General features: G+C 42.6%; 2 protein-coding genes across 13 annotated transcripts in view; one reads left to right on the forward strand and one right to left on the reverse strand.

Annotated features, from left to right (window-relative positions):
• Positions 1-5,115: 5,115 nt before the first annotated feature.
• On the reverse strand, positions 5,116-7,319 carry LOC107382248 (transposable element Hobo transposase). Its single transcript, XM_015954310.3, has 2 exons — positions 5,673-7,319; positions 5,116-5,604 (listed from the first exon to the last, which is right to left on the reverse strand). Exons 1-2 carry the CDS (start codon positions 7,171-7,173, stop codon positions 5,249-5,251), a joined length of 1,857 nt encoding a protein of 618 aa, XP_015809796.3. The 5' UTR covers positions 7,174-7,319; the 3' UTR covers positions 5,116-5,248.
• LOC129152230 (uncharacterized) overlaps positions 6,370-19,396 on the forward strand; it is a 13,299-nt gene continuing 272 nt past the window's right edge. Inside the window, exons 1-12 of one of the 12 annotated variants that reach the window (XM_070553726.1) lie at positions 6,370-6,508; positions 12,107-12,200; positions 13,479-13,526; positions 13,673-13,756; positions 14,984-15,051; positions 16,007-16,098; positions 16,306-16,364; positions 16,437-16,487; positions 18,522-18,611; positions 18,712-18,807; positions 18,956-19,135; positions 19,287-19,352. In XM_070553726.1, coding sequence (XP_070409827.1) covers positions 12,189-12,200; positions 13,479-13,526; positions 13,673-13,756; positions 14,984-15,051; positions 16,007-16,098; positions 16,306-16,364; positions 16,437-16,487; positions 18,522-18,611; positions 18,712-18,807; positions 18,956-19,135; positions 19,287-19,346 — 840 coding nt within the window. In that variant the 5' untranslated portion in view covers positions 6,370-6,508; positions 12,107-12,188 and the 3' untranslated portion in view covers positions 19,347-19,352. Of the gene's footprint in view, positions 6,509-7,338; positions 7,494-12,106; positions 12,201-13,475; positions 13,527-13,672; positions 13,757-14,983; positions 15,052-15,184; positions 15,293-16,006; positions 16,099-16,305; positions 16,365-16,436; positions 16,488-17,034; positions 17,100-17,188; positions 17,673-18,521; positions 18,612-18,711; positions 18,808-18,955; positions 19,136-19,286; positions 19,353-19,396 lie in introns of those variants that run through there. The other 11 variants (XM_054751701.2, XM_070553728.1, XM_070553731.1 and 8 more) reach the window with 11 other exon arrangements.

The raw sequence follows: 19,396 nt of genomic DNA on the forward strand, positions 1-19,396 counted from the left end.
TCCAGGTCACACCTTGGCTGGCAGAGGAGACGAAGGTGTGCGACGGTCCAGTCCAGAGTTGACCTCGGTACACGTTGATGAAGCGTTTAGCAGACGCGCTTTCTCAAGTTTAAGTTAACTCAGAAATCAAAGACTCTGGGACGAGTCTGCGTTAGCTAGTTGCATTTCAGCTATCCTGTCTGGCTTGACAGAAATAACGTGGGGGGGGGGGGGGGGGGGGGGAAGAGCCGGCAGGGCTCTTTTCCCCGTTGGCGTTTGTTCCGCCGTCCGCTCTCTTTCGTTCTCAATCTCGTGAAAGGGCTGCAGAGTTGTAGTAGACCAATAAGAAAGATACGGTGTTGATTTAAAAGAGACTAAAGAAGGAATGCCACTTTTTTATTTTTACATGAGATATTTTATTATATTGAAGCTGATCGACCCTAAAAGAAAATCTTTACCCTGGAAATAATTTTTTTGTCAAACACTGAAAACCCAACAGCAGCAGTTTAGCTCAGGCAGTTTCCTCACTGCGTGAGATCAGATGGGATCATTTAGTCTCTCTGCTTTCCAGTTTATAAGTGTGTGTGTGTGTGTGTGTGTGTTTCTGAGAGAACTGCCTCTTCATCCGTGGAGATGATGGTCTGATGCTGTGTGATGGATGATTTCAGCAGTCTGCACGCTTTCCTGCTTTTGAATGTCGTTGAGCGGCAGAAAGATTTCTGCGTTTTTTTGCTGCAGTTGAAGTTAGCTGTAAAAAAAATAAGCTGTTTGAAAACACACACACACACTCACCACGTGGGGTAGCTTTTGTTTTAATGATCCCATTTGAACTGTTCAAACCTGAAATCTTCAGTTCTTACTCTACTAATGCTGCTTAAATAAAAATGCCTGCAACCTCCAGCCTTTTCGGGTTGCTGCAACCTGGATTTTTTTTAAACAAAATTTTCACCAAATTAAAAAAAGCAACAAAATACCCATAAATAGTTTTATAACATTTTGATATTGTAATCCCAATGGTGACAAAAGAGCGCTTTACTCAAAGTATCACTATAAAATGTTGATTTATCTGGAAGAAATGTGCCTGAAAACGATTTCTGCTCTTAATCTGGAATTTTTACATTTACAAAAGCTAAGCAGCGTTTGCTTTCTGTGGGAAATAGCAGTTATCGTTACAGTGTAAACTGTTGTTAAAGCAAGCATGTGGAGTTCATCATGCTCTTTGATCAACAGGGATTTCAGTTTGTCTTAATGTTGAGTAAATAAACAATCATTTGGTCTGATTTTCTTGATCATGTGTTCACAAACTTATTTTAAAGATGTGATGAGGTCTCACATTTGTTTCTCCATTGTTGCATCCCCTTTGTGCAGCGTCCAAGAGCACGACGCCATCCCTATACATTTCTGGTAAACCACACATTTAGCTTCCTTATCTGAACACCGGAAACGAACCCTAATCTTGTTTTTGTTCTTTTGGGAATATTACAAGGGAGAGGAAGTAGGAGGGTGGTAAAAGGGAAATATGTCTAATGTGTTCTATCATGTTTCTCTTATTTAACTAAAATCACATTTAAAACTATTCATGCCTCCAGAAGAAAGAAGAAGAAAATATCATTTCTATAGCGCCTCTCAAGATAAAAATCACGAGGCGCTTCACAAAAACAAAAAATGTAAAAATATAAAAAAGCATTTATAAAATGTTTAAAAATATATTTAAAATGAACAAGAATAAGCAATTGCGATTTAAAACAAAAAATGTTAAGAAAGAGAGAGTGAATAGGAAAGAGGGAAACCAGTGGATCCTGAGGAAGGTGGAATAGGTGGGGAGAGCTGAACAAGGAGAGGGTGGAGAAGGTCATACAAAAGCCAGCTTGAACAAGTGAGTCTTCAGCTGCTTTTTAAAGGAGTTCACTGAGTCCACTGATCTCAGGCTCAGGGGGAGAGAGGTCCAGACACTGGGGGCCACAGCAGCAGATGATCTGTCACCTTTGGTCTTTAGCCAGGTGCTGCACAAGCTGTAGGCTTTGATCACTGGACCTCAGGGACCTGCTGGAGGTGTAGGTACTAAGAAGTAGGGATGCACCGATACTGGTATCGGTATCGGCACAGATACAATGCAAATACCAGTATCGGTATTGGTAAAAGTTAACCGATACCAGGAACCGATACCAATGCAGTTGTTTGAAAATGGCTTCACTGTAACTTGTCATTTCTGTTCACCTAATATTTTAGTTTTGTGATGATTTCCATTCATATATTTTACTTTTTATCTACCTCACAGTCTTTTCCTGTGCAGAGAAGAAAATAAAATCTGTATTCCAAATCATTGCCTTTTTTTGTATTGTAGAAGTATCGGTATTGGTCATCGGTATCGGCGAGTACTCAGATCCATGTATCTGTATCGTATCGGTTTGGAAGAAAGTGGTATTGTTGCATCCCTACTAAGAAGATCATCAATGTAAGATGGTGCTTGTCCATGTAAGGCCCTATAGACCAGAACCAGGATCTTGAAATGAACCCTGAAGTTGACTGGCAGCCAGTGAAGCTGGAGGAGACTAATACCCACATCAACATTAGTCTAGAAAACATTAGTCTCGTTCATGTGGACAGCTAAGTTGAGCTTGAAAGTGTCTTTTGGAGCAAGACCTTCTGTCTTGGTCTTCTCAGCACAGGAAGAACCTGAACTGGCTGCTCGGTGAACACCACTCAGTTCTTGCTCTTGCTGTGCATCTGAACTAGTTCCTCTGTATCTTAGGAGACCAGTTCTTACAGTGGTTAGCTGAGTGGTCACGTCTAGATGACCTGAACTCAAAGAGAAATATTTAACTGACGATCTTGGAAGATGAATTTCTTAACAAATATCTACCAAGGACCGCTTGTTTACTTCTTCACTGACTTCCTCGTTGTTCTTGGTCAACCAATAAGTTAGCCTGGCCTGCCAGACTCGTCTTCTGTTTAATTCTGCACAGAGAAGCGTGGGGCTGGCTGGTCAGGCTACCAATAAGTGCCATCAGTCAAATCATCAGCTATTAAAGACTTATAAATGTGTACATTTATGCATTGTGTTTGCTGTGAAAGAGAAAATCTAGACAGACTAGCAGAAGCAAAAGGATTTTTCTCTGCAGGTCGGTCTAGCCGTGCTCCATAGGAGCCTCAGCAAGTCTACTGTTGGCCAGAGTAGTTTTGTGTCTTGCCAATCCCCGCACTCTATTGATTTGGTGGGCGCGAGCTGCACGAATGCTGCTATGGAGTGAAAAAACAAAGATGGCGACAGATCGTGTGAAACAGCTTTGACATCAACTTTGGGCTGGTAGACCTGGGCTTTAAGGCAAGAGCAGATAGAGGTACCTCCTCTTCTTCGACAGTGTATGGAGGACTGTCTTGTTGACTGACGTCCGTAGTGGTGAGTATGTCACGTTGCTGTCCAATAGCGTGCAGAGACAGTTTGAAAGACAACCATAGAATCCAAGACTGAGCTGTGTCTATGGGTCACGGCCAGACTATATTCACTGGCCACTTTATTGGTTCCACCTCTCCAACTGCTCATCAACGCAAACCACTAATCGGCCAATCACACGGTGGCAATGTGAAGCATTTAGGCATGTAGACATGGTCAAAACGACCCGCTGCAGTCCAAACCGAACCAGAATATCGAAGAAAGGTGATTTAAGCGACTTTGAACGTGGCGTGGTGGTTTGTGCCAGACGGGCAACTGCTGATCTGGGATTGTCACTCACAACCATCTCTAGGGTTTACAGAGAATGTCCGAAAAAGTGTAAACATCCAGTGAGCAGCAGCTCTGTGGGTGACAATGCCTTGTTGATGCCAGAGGTCAGAGGAGAATGGCCAGACTTGTTCAATCTGATAGAAAGGAAGTAACTAAAATAACCACTCGTTACAACTAACGTTCTCTCTCTGAAAGCACAACACGTCCAACCGTGAGGCAGATGGATTACAGCAGCAGCAGAAAACCATACCAGGTGCCACTCCTGTCAGCTAAGAACAGGAAACTGAGGCTAAAATGCACACAAGCTCACCAAAACTGGATAATAGAAGATTGAAAAAATGTTGCCTAGTCTGATGAGTCTCGATTTCTGCTGCGACATTCAGATGTGCTGTTGTTGTGAGTGAATTATTTCTTTTTTCATTCTGTCAGAAGCAAACAGACTTTTCTGATTGTTGGTCAGCATTGTTGGCTGATGTAGTTTAAAATATTCTGATCAGAGTCAGATCAATTCAGACTGAATATTCACAGCTTTAGTCTTGTATTAAATCTGTTTACACATCTCTACCCATATGAATAAGATAATATATCCTACATTCATATTATTAAATAAAACTAAAACAGTACTGACACATAAACAGCTGTTTTATAATTAAAATGTCCAGGTTGGTCGGTTATCATCTGGCTAATGGGGAGCGTAAGTCTCCTCCCCTTCTGGCTGGCTCATGGGTCCCCCATCAAAAAAAAAAACAACTGAATGTTAGTGAACTGGGCTATAAAAGTTATTTTCTTGTCTTTCTGGGCTTTACCTTACGCCCTGAGTCACATCTGTCAGCATGGACGTAATTTTCACTTTAGAAGTGGGGGGGACACGGGGGTGGGTGGGGGGGGGGGTCTTTACAGCATGCTCTAATGGGAAACAGGCTTCAACACAAACGGTTGTTTTCCGCTTGGTCCTAGAGCTCAACCACTGTCAATTTAATATAGAGTAATATTGTTTTGGGATGGTAAAAAGTGCAGGGGTCAAAACTTGACTTTGGAAAAAGTGGGGGGGACATGTCCCCCCTGTCCCCCCCCCCCCAAAATTACGTCCATGTCTATCAGGCTTTACGAATCCTAGAGTTTCACCGTCTATCAGAAGCTAATGCAGGAGATAGCGGTAGGAGACTATGTTCATGTTCAGCCTGCATGAAACACAGTGACACATTAGAATCAGAAATAATCATTAAATGTATTTTTTTCCAGTGAGGTTGACCTATATATTGACCTACAACAGATTTGTTAGATTTCCAAAATGTGTCTTCCCCCCCCCCCCATTAAACCCGTTCCTACGCCCTTGCATATGAGAATAGGGGCACATGTTTCAATCAGCAGTTTGAGGATTCGTTTATATAGGCGCATTTATAAACCACACAGACCTTAACTGAGCTTTTAATGGCATAAATGAACATGGCAATAAAATGATAAGAACAAGCCTTTAAGAACAGCCTATATCCGGTTGAACATGGCAAAAGTCCTCCATTTTCTGAACACAACAAGAGGAACAGTTTATTTGGCATCGTGCAGGAAAAGAATGGCATCCACAGTTTCAGGGGCAAGTCCAGTCCTCCTTTCCCCTATCGCTCTTCCAGCTGCGCTAAAAGCGCGCTCGCTGCTGCTTCTGCTGGCCGGGACACTGAAGACCATGCGGGCTAGACGTGCCAGTAAAGGAAATGTGGTCTCGTGTTGCTTCCACCAGCTCAGAAGATCCCTTCCATCAGCTTCCATGGTGGGGTTGAGGCTGAGGTAGAACTGGACTTCATCAGCATCCTCACTCTCCTCTCTGACGTTTTCCCACGCCTTCTCAACCTCTTCCAGCGCTCTCCTCTTTGGCGCAGGACCAGCAGCTGCTGCGCTTGAAACATCTGCGTAAAATCATAACAAAATTAGGCTAATTCAGGCCAATTTCTAGCTACATTAGTAACAAAAATACCTGATTGTCCTGTATGCTCCTGCCAACGCGCTGCAGCAACCTCCCCCACTCTGAAGCGGTTTATCAGGATTCTCACGTGTTGCTGGATGTCGGTCCTCTCGGCGGGAGTAAACATCCGCAGTTGGTTGAACTTTGGCCATAAAAAAATGGCAATTTTATGAAGTGGCTGGATTTCGATTGTTTTTGTTAACCAGTCGAGGTGCCGCTGGCGGATGACAGCCTGGGAGGGAGTATCAGCCACGTCCGGCTGGCAGTGGCTTTTCAGCTTGTTGGCCCAGAGAACAGCGAGGTGAAGCGTCGGGTGTTTGTCTCCTTCTAGTTCCTTTTGCGCGTCGTTAAATGGGCGCAGAAACTCCACAAGGAAGGCGAGAACATCTGGGGAGACATTGCGCAATCGTGCGCTCTCGTCGCGGCTCTGAAGAAGCTCCTGCAGCTCTGCGTGGACTGACTGAATTAACTCCAGTGTGAGGAAGACTGTGTTGTATCTAGTCTCTGCCATTTGTTTGACGGTTGTTGGCAGCTGAGAGGCGAGGCCTGACTGTTTCAGGTAGCGAACTAAAGCCTTGACCGCCAACAGGGTCTCCGCTACCTCTGGGACCGCTTCAGCCAGCTCATCGGTGTTTAGGGCATGTCGGAGGACTGTGTTGTACAGGTGAACTTGACAAGCCAGGTGCCTGTATGGACGGAGAGCAGCCAGCACGCTTGCGTCCTGGTCGCTGACCCAGACAACGTTGTTCATAATGGACGCATCAAAGCCGAGGACTGTGACCAGCTGCTGCTGAAGCGCTTTTCGGATATGATCTCCTGTTCTCGCGTGGTTTGGGAAGCATGTTGTGGTGAGTAACTTGCGCTTGAGTTTAAATGTTGGTGTTACATAGTGACACGTGATAGCCATGTAGCTCATTTTACGGAAATCATCCGTCCACATATCTGTAGTCATGCCAATATTTATGAGCGACATCACCTGTTTTATCTCCTCAACTGTCCCCCCTCTCATTTCACTGGCCATCATTTTGCACCTTCGGGAGATTGTGGTCGGGTTGGGGAGAACTTCATTGGCTGAAATGCGGCCATGTGTTGCACCGACGTTTATTAATTCTTGAGCCAACTCTCTGAAACCTGCTCCCGCAACCGTTTCAAATGGCCGAATGTCCACGCAACAGAAGTTCACGCATTTATTTGCGACCTCCGACTTCATCCTTTCCGGTGGTGGTTTGGCAAAACTTAAAAAATCGCTCACACTCTGCTGTCTGTCACCGCCGCCGGTACCGGATCCGCAGCCGCCGCATGAACGTTGAAGATGTCTCCGGAGATGGGATGAGCCTGTTTTTTTGCTGTCGTATGACAGAACAGCTTTGCATAAAGCACACTGAACAAACCCGGTTGGCTCATTTTGAAGGTTTGTGATGATATCAAACTTGACCCAGAAGGGCGCTTTACCCTTCGTGTTGTTCACGCTCTTTAATTCGCCTTTTGCAATCTTTCTCTTTATGTCCTCCATGTTTGCGGCGGGAGTTGGGGAAGCCCTTTGTGTGAATGTGAGGGAGAAATCTACGGGTGCCGGTGCGCGAGAAGCAGCCAGGTGCTGCTGCGTTCAAGTGTTTCAGTTTTTTTATTGAATTCGATTAAAAATAAAGGCGCACGGCCCGTGTCCACAGTCGTCGGCCCGAAGCCAGATGTTCCGGGAATTTCTCCTACCCCGTAAACCATCCTACCCGTCGTTCCTGCGCATGTGCGCGCATGCGCACAACACAAAAAGGAAGCAAAGCGCATTCGGCTGTGATTTCATGCTACTCCGTTGTCAGATTTGCAGGAAAATAGGTAAGTAGTTAAGTATTAGTACTTTTTATTGATTTATTTAAGCCTTTGTGATTGTTTGTCAATATTAAAGTAAAGTCGCTATCTGCTCGGGCTCCAGTGCAGGGCTCTAAGCTGAATGATTACCTCCAGTGTACAACCCGTATAACCTATATGCACCGAAACACACACTGAATATTCAAATGAGACATAAAGGGAATAAAAACCAGTTGACAGAAACGGGAATCCGTGCAATTAATCCGCGTATTTCCAGTAGAACACGTTTGCCGAAAGATTTGTACAGTAATCACACTTTCGTTTTCCGCATACTCAATTCACGTGACCGGGCGCAAATGTTCACGTAAACGACGTGATTGCGTCATCAATATGCAAATTAGAACGTTGCGACCTCTAGTAACCTCTGAGCCGGCGTCAGCAAGGAAGAGCAGAACAGCTTCATAGAAGCACGTGATCATACGCTTGCCTTTGATACGTCATACACAGAACATCGCTTCACACTACAAGTCATTGTTGGTCAGAGCACTCGACCGATCGGACGTGATTTTACAATGCAGAACGATATAGAAGAATACAACTGTGAGTTGACAAACAAAATAAGCCAAACTAAGATAGAAATCCAGAAATTGGAAGATGAACTTTCAGCATTAAGAGAAAAATATGCTTTTGAGTATCAAAAACGAGAAGCCAAACATGCAGAAAATATGCGACAGAGAAACTTGAAACACGATGCAGAAATGAAAATCCTCCATCAAAAGATTTCTGCTCTAAATAAACTCGTTTTAGAGAATGACAGTCGAATAGCAGCGCTCAGAAAGGAAAATGACGACCTGAGTGTTTACAGAAAATTAAAAGAAAAACTCGATTTTGACACAAAAAATCTTGAGCGACGTCTGAACAGAGCTGAGATTGATAGAGAAATGAAGATCATTCAGTTACATAAAATGAACCAGCTAGCTTTGAAGGACGCCCCAACACAAAGTAATGATGAAAAACGGGCTGCATTGGAAAAAGCTAATGCTAGATATCATATTTTAATTCAACAAAAGATGCGTTTTTGTGAAAACCTGACAGAGGAACTAAAGAAAACAGACGAGAAATTATTAAAGGTAGATGAAAAAATGGCTGAACTCGGGCACATCAGAAGGATGCAGAAAATTGAGGATGATTTGAAACGAGAAAGGGATGAAGCTTTTGTGTTAAGAACTTTTAATCCAGAGACGAGAAGAATAATGAATTTATATCCCAGGGAGCTAGTGTCCATTAAACCAAGAAAGGGTCCTGTAAAGAGAAAAGTTAGAGATACAATGAGTTGGTTACAGTAATAAGAGGGTTAATCCCACAGTGGGGGTATCATTTTTAAACACAGATGAGGGGAAAATGTTGAAGGGGCATGCTAGCTCAGGCAAATAAACACAAGCTAAACTTTCTAGGGTCACGGGTCGGGTTGGGGTTGGGAGAGATAAGGCTGAAAGAGAGATGCTAGATCTTACCTTACTGACTTGTCTCTGCGACACCAGGTTGGGGGAATAGACAACCCTCGCATCTCTGACTACAGAGTTAGCGGGTGTCAGAAGATGGACGGGGAGACGTGTTTTCATACACAGGCTGCAAATGCTGTAATTGAGCCTGGGAGTTTACTGCGGGAACTGATCTGGTTCTGAAAGGACAGATGTCCTCCAGAGTAGAGAGGCAATACTCGTTAAACTGAGAGGTTAATGATGATAAAAGAGAAATGACCCACTCTTGTGTAGCGCCTTTCAGAGTCAGAGGACTTCAAAGCGCTTTCCACGACAGCGTATCTTCATCCATTCACAAACATTCACACCCTGGGGGTGGGGGTGGGGGGTAGGGGGGGGGGGGTAGCTACTGGATAAAATAGCTACAGGATAAAATATAAATGGATTATTTAGTTAGATTAAATCCTTGGGAAACTGTTTTAGGAAGTTGAAGAGTAACGGATGACAGCACTGTGTCAAACTTAGAGGTTGCTTTGTGTTGTAGCGAACCAAACCAGACAGGGAAAAGATGCGTTTTTGTGAAAACATGACAGAGGAACTAAAGGAAATAGACGAGAAATTATTAAAGGTAGATGAAAAAATGGCTGAACTCAGGCACATCCAGAAGGATGCAGAAAATTGAGGATGATTAGAAACAAGAAAGGGAAGAAGCTTTTGTGTTAAGAACTTTTAATCCACAGACGAGAAGTATGATGAATTTATATCCCAGGGTGTTACCGATCTCTAAACCAAAAGAGGGTGCTCTAAAGAAAAAAGTTAGAGATACAATGAGTTGGTTACAGGAATAAGAGGGTTAATCCCACAGTGGGGGTATCATTTTTAAACACAGATGAGGGGAAAATGTTGAAGGGGCATGCTAGCTCAGGCAAATTAACACGAGCTAAACTTTCTAGGGTCACGGGTCGGGTTGGGGTTGGGAGAGATAAGGCTGAAAGAGAGATGCTAGATCTAACCTTACTGACTTGTCTCTGCGACACCAGGTTGGAGGAATAGACAACCCTCGCATCTCTGACTACAGAGTTAGCGGGTGTCACCCTGGGGGGGTGGGGGGTGGGGGGGTAGCTACAGGATAAAATATAAATGGATTATTTAGTTAGATTAAATCCTTGGGAAACAGTTTTAGGAAGTTGAAGAGTAACGGATGACAGCACTGTGTCAAATTTAGAGGTTGCTTTGTGTTGTAGCGAACCAAACCAGACAGGCAAAAGATGCGTTTTTGTGAAAACATGACAGAGGAACTAAAGGAAATAGAAGAGAAATTATTAAAGGTAGATGAAAAAATGGCTGAACTCAGGCACATCCAGAGGCGGTTTTACCATTAGGCATAGGTCGGTGGCCGCCTGGGGCCCCCTTTTGTTGGGGGGCCCCCTAGCCCTGACCGCCGGCACCCCTCTGTTAATGCCACAATATTACCAACCTGTGGCCGCAGACGGGACTGGACATGCTTCTCATTACCATAATTCGTGAACCGTTCAAGATATCATTAAAATTCCAAAAGTGCTGAAAAGATTAAAAATGGGGCTTGTCATGCATATACAATACATTACGGTAGCCACCAGGATTCCCTGTCTTTAGCGCAACGAATCACAACGCAGATTCAGAGACGTGCTGAGTTTGTCATCCAAAATGCTCCATTTTATAACTTTTGAATGGCTGATCAGATTCAAAAAATTCCAATGGTTCCTAAAAGTACATAAAAGCAGCTTTCCAACGATCTATAGCATGAAGCAATCAGAGTTATGGAAAATATTGCTACGAGGGGAAATCCTGCTGTATGTCACGGCGTGTGGGCGAGGTGAGCGGAGGTGAGGCGAGGATCCACACGCGGGGAGGAAGACAGGCAGACAGGTATGACGTTTTATCATGTATTTTAATGAGGAACACGCAGGACACTGAAACAATGGACCGACACAAGTCACAGAACAGAAGGGGCTTAAATACACGAGGGCCGGGAGCTAAGGTGATTGGGAAACGAGAGGCATGTGGGAGCAATCAACGAGACACAAGGCTGAACCAAAACGGGGAGACAGGACAGGGTGTGTCACTGTACAGCCTGATTGAAATGGAGCGCAGCGCCGCGGTGAAAGTGGACAACATTGTCGGTACAGGATCTGCTCGGGTGCAGGATTGGCTCGGGGTCCTTCGACTGCCGATGACGTCAAAGTAGTTGATTGGCTGAACATGAAGCTTACGGAAGTGACGTTATCACGTTATGATTTTGATTGGTTAGAACAAATTTGCGGTTGTAGTCTTAGCGGTTGTAGTCCTGTAGTCCAAAAATCATTACTTTTGGAGAAAATATGTTTGAATTTCTAAAGGAAATGTAAAATATAAGCAGATGATAAACGGTGACCCTCAAAAGCTCTTTATGTTGATGAAATGGGGCAAAATATAAGAACTTTACTGAAAGACACCAAGCAATATTTTAAGTCAAATAATGTATTTAGATAACAACTAAGGAAATATACAGACGAACTCCACATTAATACAAACAGATATGGCTTCACATATAAGAACTGTTTTATTTTTGTCAGTCCGATGTTGGTTTTATGCAGTTTCACATTCTTTACAAAACAAAGATAATATGGTTTTTTATTAACAAATTACAATTCTAAAGAAAACATTTAGGTGTTAACAAACAAGAATTTATTAACAAAACTGCTGATGTCTTTCCAAAACGTATGTGTGAAAGCCGAGTAGATTCGCGGTAATGTGACGTCATCGGCAGTCGAAGGACCCCGAGCCAATCCTGCACCCGAGCAGATCCTGTACCGACAACGGAACGGGGAAGCTAATTAGCATAAAAAGCCAGCATGAAATTATGGAAATGCCTCAAAGAAAATCAACACGATCTATTAGGTGTCCCAGAAGGCTTATATCTGAAGTCAGTGACCACGAAGAAGGACAGATCTCCAATGAACCAGGCTATGAATGTTTGTTCAGTCTTTATTTGTTTATTATTATTTGCTGTGTACTGAAACTCTAATTTCCCTCTGGGATTAATAAATTATCTTTGATTTGATTGATAAATAGTTGTTCTTTTTTATTTTTTATTTTATACTTGTTACCCTACATCAATTATGTCCTGGATGTGACAAGACCTGGAAGTGAGCTCATCATCAAAGACGGACCAACTTGCCCTTCCAGAAGTGACATCTTGACCCTTGGACTTCAGAGAGACATGGATGCAATGGTCAGTGTTGGGAGTAACACAGTACAAAAGTAATTAATTACTGTAATGCATTGCGTTTTGCTGTAATGTGGTAATGTAAGGCATTACAGGGAAAGAAAATGGTAATATTTACTCGGTACAATTGTCAGTAACGCGTAATTGCAATGCATTTTTATACCCAGAATCAAGATGTGGGTTTCTTAAAAATTTAAATTGCGGGAAGCCCAAAATAAAGATCCGGTATCTACATATATTACATCATTCATGGACTCCGCTTTGCAGGCATTCTAGGAGAGGACGCAGCGGTAAAGGCTCAAATACTCCAGCTGCGTCCTGCGCGCGGCCGCTGTTATATTCACAAAATCACTCCACCAAAACAAAATAATACACTTGCGATCGTTCATATCAGCCCATATTCTCTGTACTTTCTGACGTGCTTTGCCTCAGCTGAGTTCATAATCTGTGCCCTCGCCCGGTGATTTCAGCTCATTGCTGCTGGAGTGCAGCGCACATTAAGCTTTCTTTTGCGTTCGGTGGATCCCTTTGGCTGATTAGTTAGAAAGTAGGAAATCTAGGAAACGGTTTTTCTGGAAGACGGTGAAAACATGCAGCATGCAGGAAGGTTAGGGAGAGAAAGGGCAGGAAATTATTCAAATAAAAACAAAAAAACAAAACAAAGTGCTTGAAAAGCAAAAACGTAGGTAGATTTATCACCAATACACATTTTTTTCCAGTGAAAAGCAATAATATATAAGCATTTAATATTTATACATGTGATAGAATCAGATCACCCCAGAAGTCAGTCCCACGTCCAGGGCCGTATCAAGGCATTTGGGGACCAAGGCAAAATAGGCTTGGAGCCCCCACCACCTCACTCCCTGCTCAGTTAATCTAAGATGGCAGCGTGCTGAGAGTACAGTTTGTTGTTGCATTTATTTAATAAAGAACTGTTTTTAACAGCAATCCTAGCTCAGACACCACATCACCTTCCTCTGGATGTGTCATGAGTTCACTGAGCATCACATGACCTAATTCATATTGAAATTGTTTTGGTGAAAGTAACTTAAAGTAATGCAAAAGTAGTGTAATGCCTTACATTTTAAAATCAGTAATATTGTAATGTAATCAATTACATTAAAATGAGGGTAACAAGTAATAAATAATCCATTACAGTTTTGAAGTAACTTGCCCAACACTGGCAATGGTGCCTAACAAATGTACAATTTACTGATGAAGTATGTTTTCATAAAAATAATCATTAAAAAATAAATTGATGCTGTTTGTATGCTACATCAACAGATAGGGAATGCATGTCTCAGGATAGTCCGGGAAATGGCAAATATGCAGGTTGGTTTAAAACTAAGAATAAGTGGCTGGAGGAAAAGGAAATTACTAGACTTGCATGCATTACGTAGATGTGTGTGTATATAAATATATATATATAGGTGATATACCCAGCACTTACAAAATATTTGTATGCGTCCAATCTACAGGGACGGGATGTTTTTGTCGCTGACCTGCATGTGACACGAACATGGCTACCTCCCACCAACGGCGATCTCCTGCTCCATTTCCCAGTAATTAAAAAACATAAATTGTGATTTTTGTGAAATGTTTTTGCTGGCTCTAAACACTGTATCAAGAATAATGTAATGTAAGTTACCGTGGGCAGCACTGGCAGAAGATCTTGCCCTCCAGACAGAACCTGAAAACACCACCAGTAGGCAACGACTTATAAAAGACACGCTTTATTGCACAATCAATAAGACACAATAATAAAACACCATGGCCCAAGCCCTCTCTCCTAAAACCAACAGTCCAGCATGAGTCACAATCAGTGGTACTTAGCTGTCTCAGATGTGGTGACCCCCCTCCCCAGGGGGTGAGCTTCCAACGCCGTCCAACGCCCCGGGGTGCAGCTTGCGAGGACGGCGGTAAGTTCACAACATGAGTCCAACTGCCTGAGTCCGTAGCGGCAGATATCGGCGTGGTCTCGGCATCCACTATGCCCAGCCCTCGCTGCCTAAAGAAGGCGACAAGCCTTCCCTCCTAGCACTGGAACGCTGCATGCCTCTTCGTCGCCGGCAGCCCTAACCGACTGCGAACGACCCCACCCCCCAAAGTCCGTTGCCACAATGACAGGTCGACCACGCGCACATCTCTTCTTCTTCTTCTTCTTCTTCTTCTGGGGTTTAAATGGCAGTTGGCACACAACGAATGGTGCATTACCGCCACCAACTAGTGTGGAGTGTGGTCTGGAATAGCGCTCAAAAAAACACACACACACACATATATATATATATATATATATATATATATATATATATATATATATATATATATATATATATATATATATATATATATATATATATATATATATACACACACACACAAACACACACACATCAAATTCTCCCAAACACCCTTATCTCCTTCAAAAACTGAAATAAAACCTGAAAACAGTCACTCTTTGAATTCTGTCTCAATAAATCAATAAGGTCGACCCCACCCCCCCCAAAGTCCGATGCCACAATGACAGGTCGACCACGCGCACATCTCAGTAGACCTGTCACCTTTTTATCATCCCTGGCCTCGTTATGGATAACGAGGACCAGCTGGTGTCCAATTACCACACCCTCAGAGCCCGGCAGCTTCCGTCTTCTGTCTATCCCAATAATTTAATGCCAGGATACTTCTAATACTTAGCTAAATAAAATGTCCCTTAGCTTTGCAGTGCTCAATATCATGAAGTCCCCCTTCATGCAAAATGATTGTTATCTTTTTTTCTTTTGTTTTTACAGAAAGATGCCATCATCATCCCACTGTGGATTCCAGGGCAAGAACATTATACCATTTACACAACACTTCTGTGAGTGGCATACAATATCAACACAGCATGTTAGGACATGTGTTGTAGATGATGTCTGTGTTTTAACCTTAAAAGTAATTTGTGAGTTTCCTGTGGTTTTTGGCTAATTGTACAGATCTTATATTTTCTATAGGTAACGAGGCCACTCCAGAAAGAAATTTTATTTCTGGATTCCCATTATTTCAGAAGAGCAGATGGTTTCTCCAGTCAGGCCTACAGGAATCTGTTGAGCTTGCCAGTGGTGTGTGTCCTGGTGGTCACGTTATCCTGACCTGCCAACGTTTCCAAAAATTTCCTAAAATAAGTTCAATCAGGAGGCAATGTGATAATAAATACCACGCTCTGTACATTTGTTATAGGGTCAGATGAGATTTGCTTCAAATAGCTGAAATTGAAGAAAATAGACAAATATTAAATGCAATGAAAAGAGAAGGGAGACCGAAAGAAAACCTCCTTGTTAAACTTTAGGAAATTATGAATATTTACCAATTTGCATGATCCCGTTCTTGGACATGTTCCCTGTTCTGTGCATTACAGGCATGTTTCCATTAGCAGAACTCCAGGGTACTTCCTGGGATGGGGAACTTGACCAGGAGATAGGATGTCCCAGTCCTCTCAGCTGTTGTGTCTCCATTCAAATTCAGCCCTTTCAGAACTTCCACAGACGTCAGCGTATCACGACTGCTTTGGCAGTGAGTGATGTCACTGATCAGCCCCAAAAAAGGCACCCAATGTGACATTAACAATAATAAAAACATTTATTTTATAGAAGTATATTCTAATTGAATCCATTCAGAGGGCAAGCCCCTTTAATTAAGCCTGTGGTGGATTTTTACCGTTTTTTCCAACAGCTGTGGGGCGATTACACAGAGTCTTCCAGTGTCGGGAGTTAGATTTTAAATGCGATCGGTGCTTTTAAAATGTTATTTTTTATGCTTTCATTCTGCTTCACCAGCTACTCTTCTAATTATACTGCTGCCAGTTGTTTTGGACGTCTGCTGATGTCATTTCCTGCTAAGTTACAACCAGTCAGCTACTCCAGAGCAGGTACTCTGAAGGTTCCTGAAAACGGCCGTTTGACATGTCGGGAGGTTCCCGTAAATCCATCCTCAAGTTCTTGTAGTGGAAACACGCCTATTGATACTGTTCATGTACCATCAGTTTTTTATATATATTTTTTATCTCTAACAAAATCATAGCAGTGTATAGCTTTTTAAGTTTTACATTGTTGTTGTTTTTTTTTGGGTTACTCAGATGTTGCACAGCAGACAGCTGTGGGAACCTGGACGGAGACAACCGCTCTGGATTTGGAGGTATTGCCTGCAATATCAAAATTAAACTGAAATGTAATTATCTGCTATTTGTTGAATTTAACTGTCGTACAGGGTGTTCCTGAGCAGACACATGGCAATGATTGTGGTGTCTTCATGATAATGGTGAGTGAGGGTGATGCTGTATACAATAACGTGACACATGATTTTTAAAAAAAATTTTTTTTTGGATATCTTATTTATAATTGCACCTTTACGCCAATAAATGTTTCAATATGAAGTTAATTTAGTTCCAGGTACAGAAGCTGGAGCCACTGATTGGATAATATGTAGTATTTTGCATGGCTTCAATTGAAGAACTATGTTAGGCTCGTGTAAAGCTACATTACACAATTGAATTACTTGAAATCAACACAGAAACAAAACAACAACAAAAAAACAGCATTACATGAAGTTAATAACTTGATTGTGGGCAGTTTATCATGTCTTCTCTAATATACAGTTTACTGTAATGATCTGCACTACCTATTTTAGTGGAAATGTGTGCCTACTCTTTCATATATTGTTTGAAAATGTATCATCACTACAGTATGCCTGGTACTTTGCCATGGATGCATGCTTTGACTTCAGTGTTGGAAGTTTACAAAAGAAAAATATTTTTTAATATACTATGACTAATGTGTCCTCATAGCGTACCTGTGGTCTTTATTAGGATGACACGTGTCTCCTGGGAAGATGGTGGTTCATTGTCCTTTTAGAAAACCTTGGCCTGGAAGGGTACGCTGCAGGGCTTCCTGAACGATAACTTTTTTTTAATGGTCACACTTATCTCCATTCTGGCTCATGAAAATGTGTGTTAATTACAGGTTTGGAAGGAAGTTTGCCCATTTTACAGAAGAGGGACAGGCAACCCTTGGTACCAATGTACCACCGGTATTCAGGATAAAAAGAAAACATGAAAGCAGCACCATGGTCAGTGAAGACCTTACTCCTGCCTGTTTGAAAATAGGTCACCACTTTCAGGGATGGAAGGATTCTGAGACGGCAGTAGTCCCACAATTATCAGTTGTTGTATTGAGCTTTTCCAATGTGTTTTGGTTGTGTCAGGCGTGCCGGTGAGTGATCTGGAGGTGAGGATCCACACGCGGGTGAGGAAGGAGGCAGGCAGGCTGACAGGAACATTTAAAGGGTTTTAATGAGACACGCAGGCCAATGAAACAATGAACCAACCAGACAAAATGGACTAACAGGGTTTAAATACAGGGGGAGCTGGGACCTTGGGTGATTGGGAGACGAGAGGCAGGTGGCAGCAATTAATATGAACACAGGACTGAACAGAATGGGGAGACAGGACAGGGTGTGACTTGTTGATTTTAAAAAGCAGAAAGTTTGATATGTTGTCAACTTTCAATGGTGGTATAATAAGTGTAAATGTCAATCCTCTTTGGATAACTGTAAAACAAACTGATACCTTTATTTGCTTTCCTCTGAGTCCACAGGACACCGACCATGTGTGTTTTAAGGCCCTGTCCACACGTAGCCGGGGATCTGCCGAAACGTAGATATTTTTCTACGTTTTGGCCTGTCATCCACACGAAAACGGAGTTTTTTCACACGAAAACGGATCTTTTTAAAAACTCCGGCCAAAGTGAAGATCTGCGTTTTCTCCGTTTTGGGTGTCTGCGTGTGGACAGACAAAACCGGAGTTTTAAGGTCCGCAACGTCACTTTCCGTGACAAAAAAAAATGCTGACATCACGTGTGCGACCTGTGTTTACACTAGCCGGCAGCATGGATGCCCTCAGAGCTGCGCTCGCTTTATCAATTGTCCAAGCGCTTTTTGCTTGTTTGTTTTTGCAAGCGGAATTACTGCTCCTTGCGGAAGACCACAGACGAAGGACGAGGTTAAGAACGGGGGAAGTACTGCCGCCTACAGGTCTGGCATGTCCTTAACAACGTATTTATCCGGGTACGTGTGGACAGTTTATTTTTAAAATGAGGTGGTGTGGATGCAAGTTTTTGGAGGGGCGGATATTTGTTTTTTTTTTAAAAACGGCTACGTGTGGACTAGGCCTAAGACACCTTACAGCTTTCCACCCAGAGAGCAGGTGAATATGAGTGAAGATTATTGCATGACAACAAAATAAAATTAATTTTAACTGCTGTGCATGAAGTCATGTTTTTGTGTGTCTTGATTAAGGACAATGACGGCATGGACCAACACAACGTGGTCACCACAACCAGGGATGTTGGGATCCTGAGTAACGACGTGTCTTACGACAGGCTTGTGGTAAGGACATGCAAAGGACCAGGAAACAACTTATCTTATTTAATCTGCTTAACCAGAATAATTCTGTTCAGCATCTAAATGGTTTTTGATCTAATTTTAGGGAAGGGCTCAGCAAGCTGAAGACCAAAGAAGAGTCAGCAGTGATCTTCTTGTATCATTTATCACTCAGGATAAAGGCCTACTGCTACATCTGGAAGTGAGTTTTAAATTAATAATTAAATTTGCACACTGTAACTAATTTCAGTCAAAACATGACTCATGAATTATTTAAGTGAAACATTTTCTGCTAACCTAATGTTTGGACATTTACTTTGAGCATCCTCCAAAAATATCTCTATTTACAGGAAATCATCGCAGGAAAAGTGTCATCCACCTGGGCTACATCGAAGGGCAGGGTGGACATTTTCTTTGAGGAGGATGAGCAGCTGGACAGAGTGATGGGCTTCTTCACAAGCCTGGTTGAAGCACAGACAACCAGATGTCACAATCAAGTGGCATTCATGATGGATGTGCTTCTGCCAGAGGTACGTTCTGAAAATGTTTGTGTATCACATGAAAATATTTTGTAGCATTACTGTTATTATATAACTAATGGTTAATATGTTGTTACCTGCAACATGACAGACTAATGTCTACATGAAAGATGTCCTCAGTTAACCATCCATGTGCTTTCAGCTGTCCATGATTGTTGACGGACGAAGCCACAGAACAGTACGGCAGTGGGCTGCAGTATGACTGGAGGTATGCTACAAACACAAGAACAATGCTTATGCCTATATGTATTG

This window comes from Nothobranchius furzeri, chromosome 7 (assembly GCF_043380555.1).
Source record: "Nothobranchius furzeri strain GRZ-AD chromosome 7, NfurGRZ-RIMD1, whole genome shotgun sequence".
In the NCBI taxonomy this organism is placed as follows: Eukaryota; Metazoa; Chordata; class Actinopteri; order Cyprinodontiformes; family Nothobranchiidae; genus Nothobranchius; species Nothobranchius furzeri.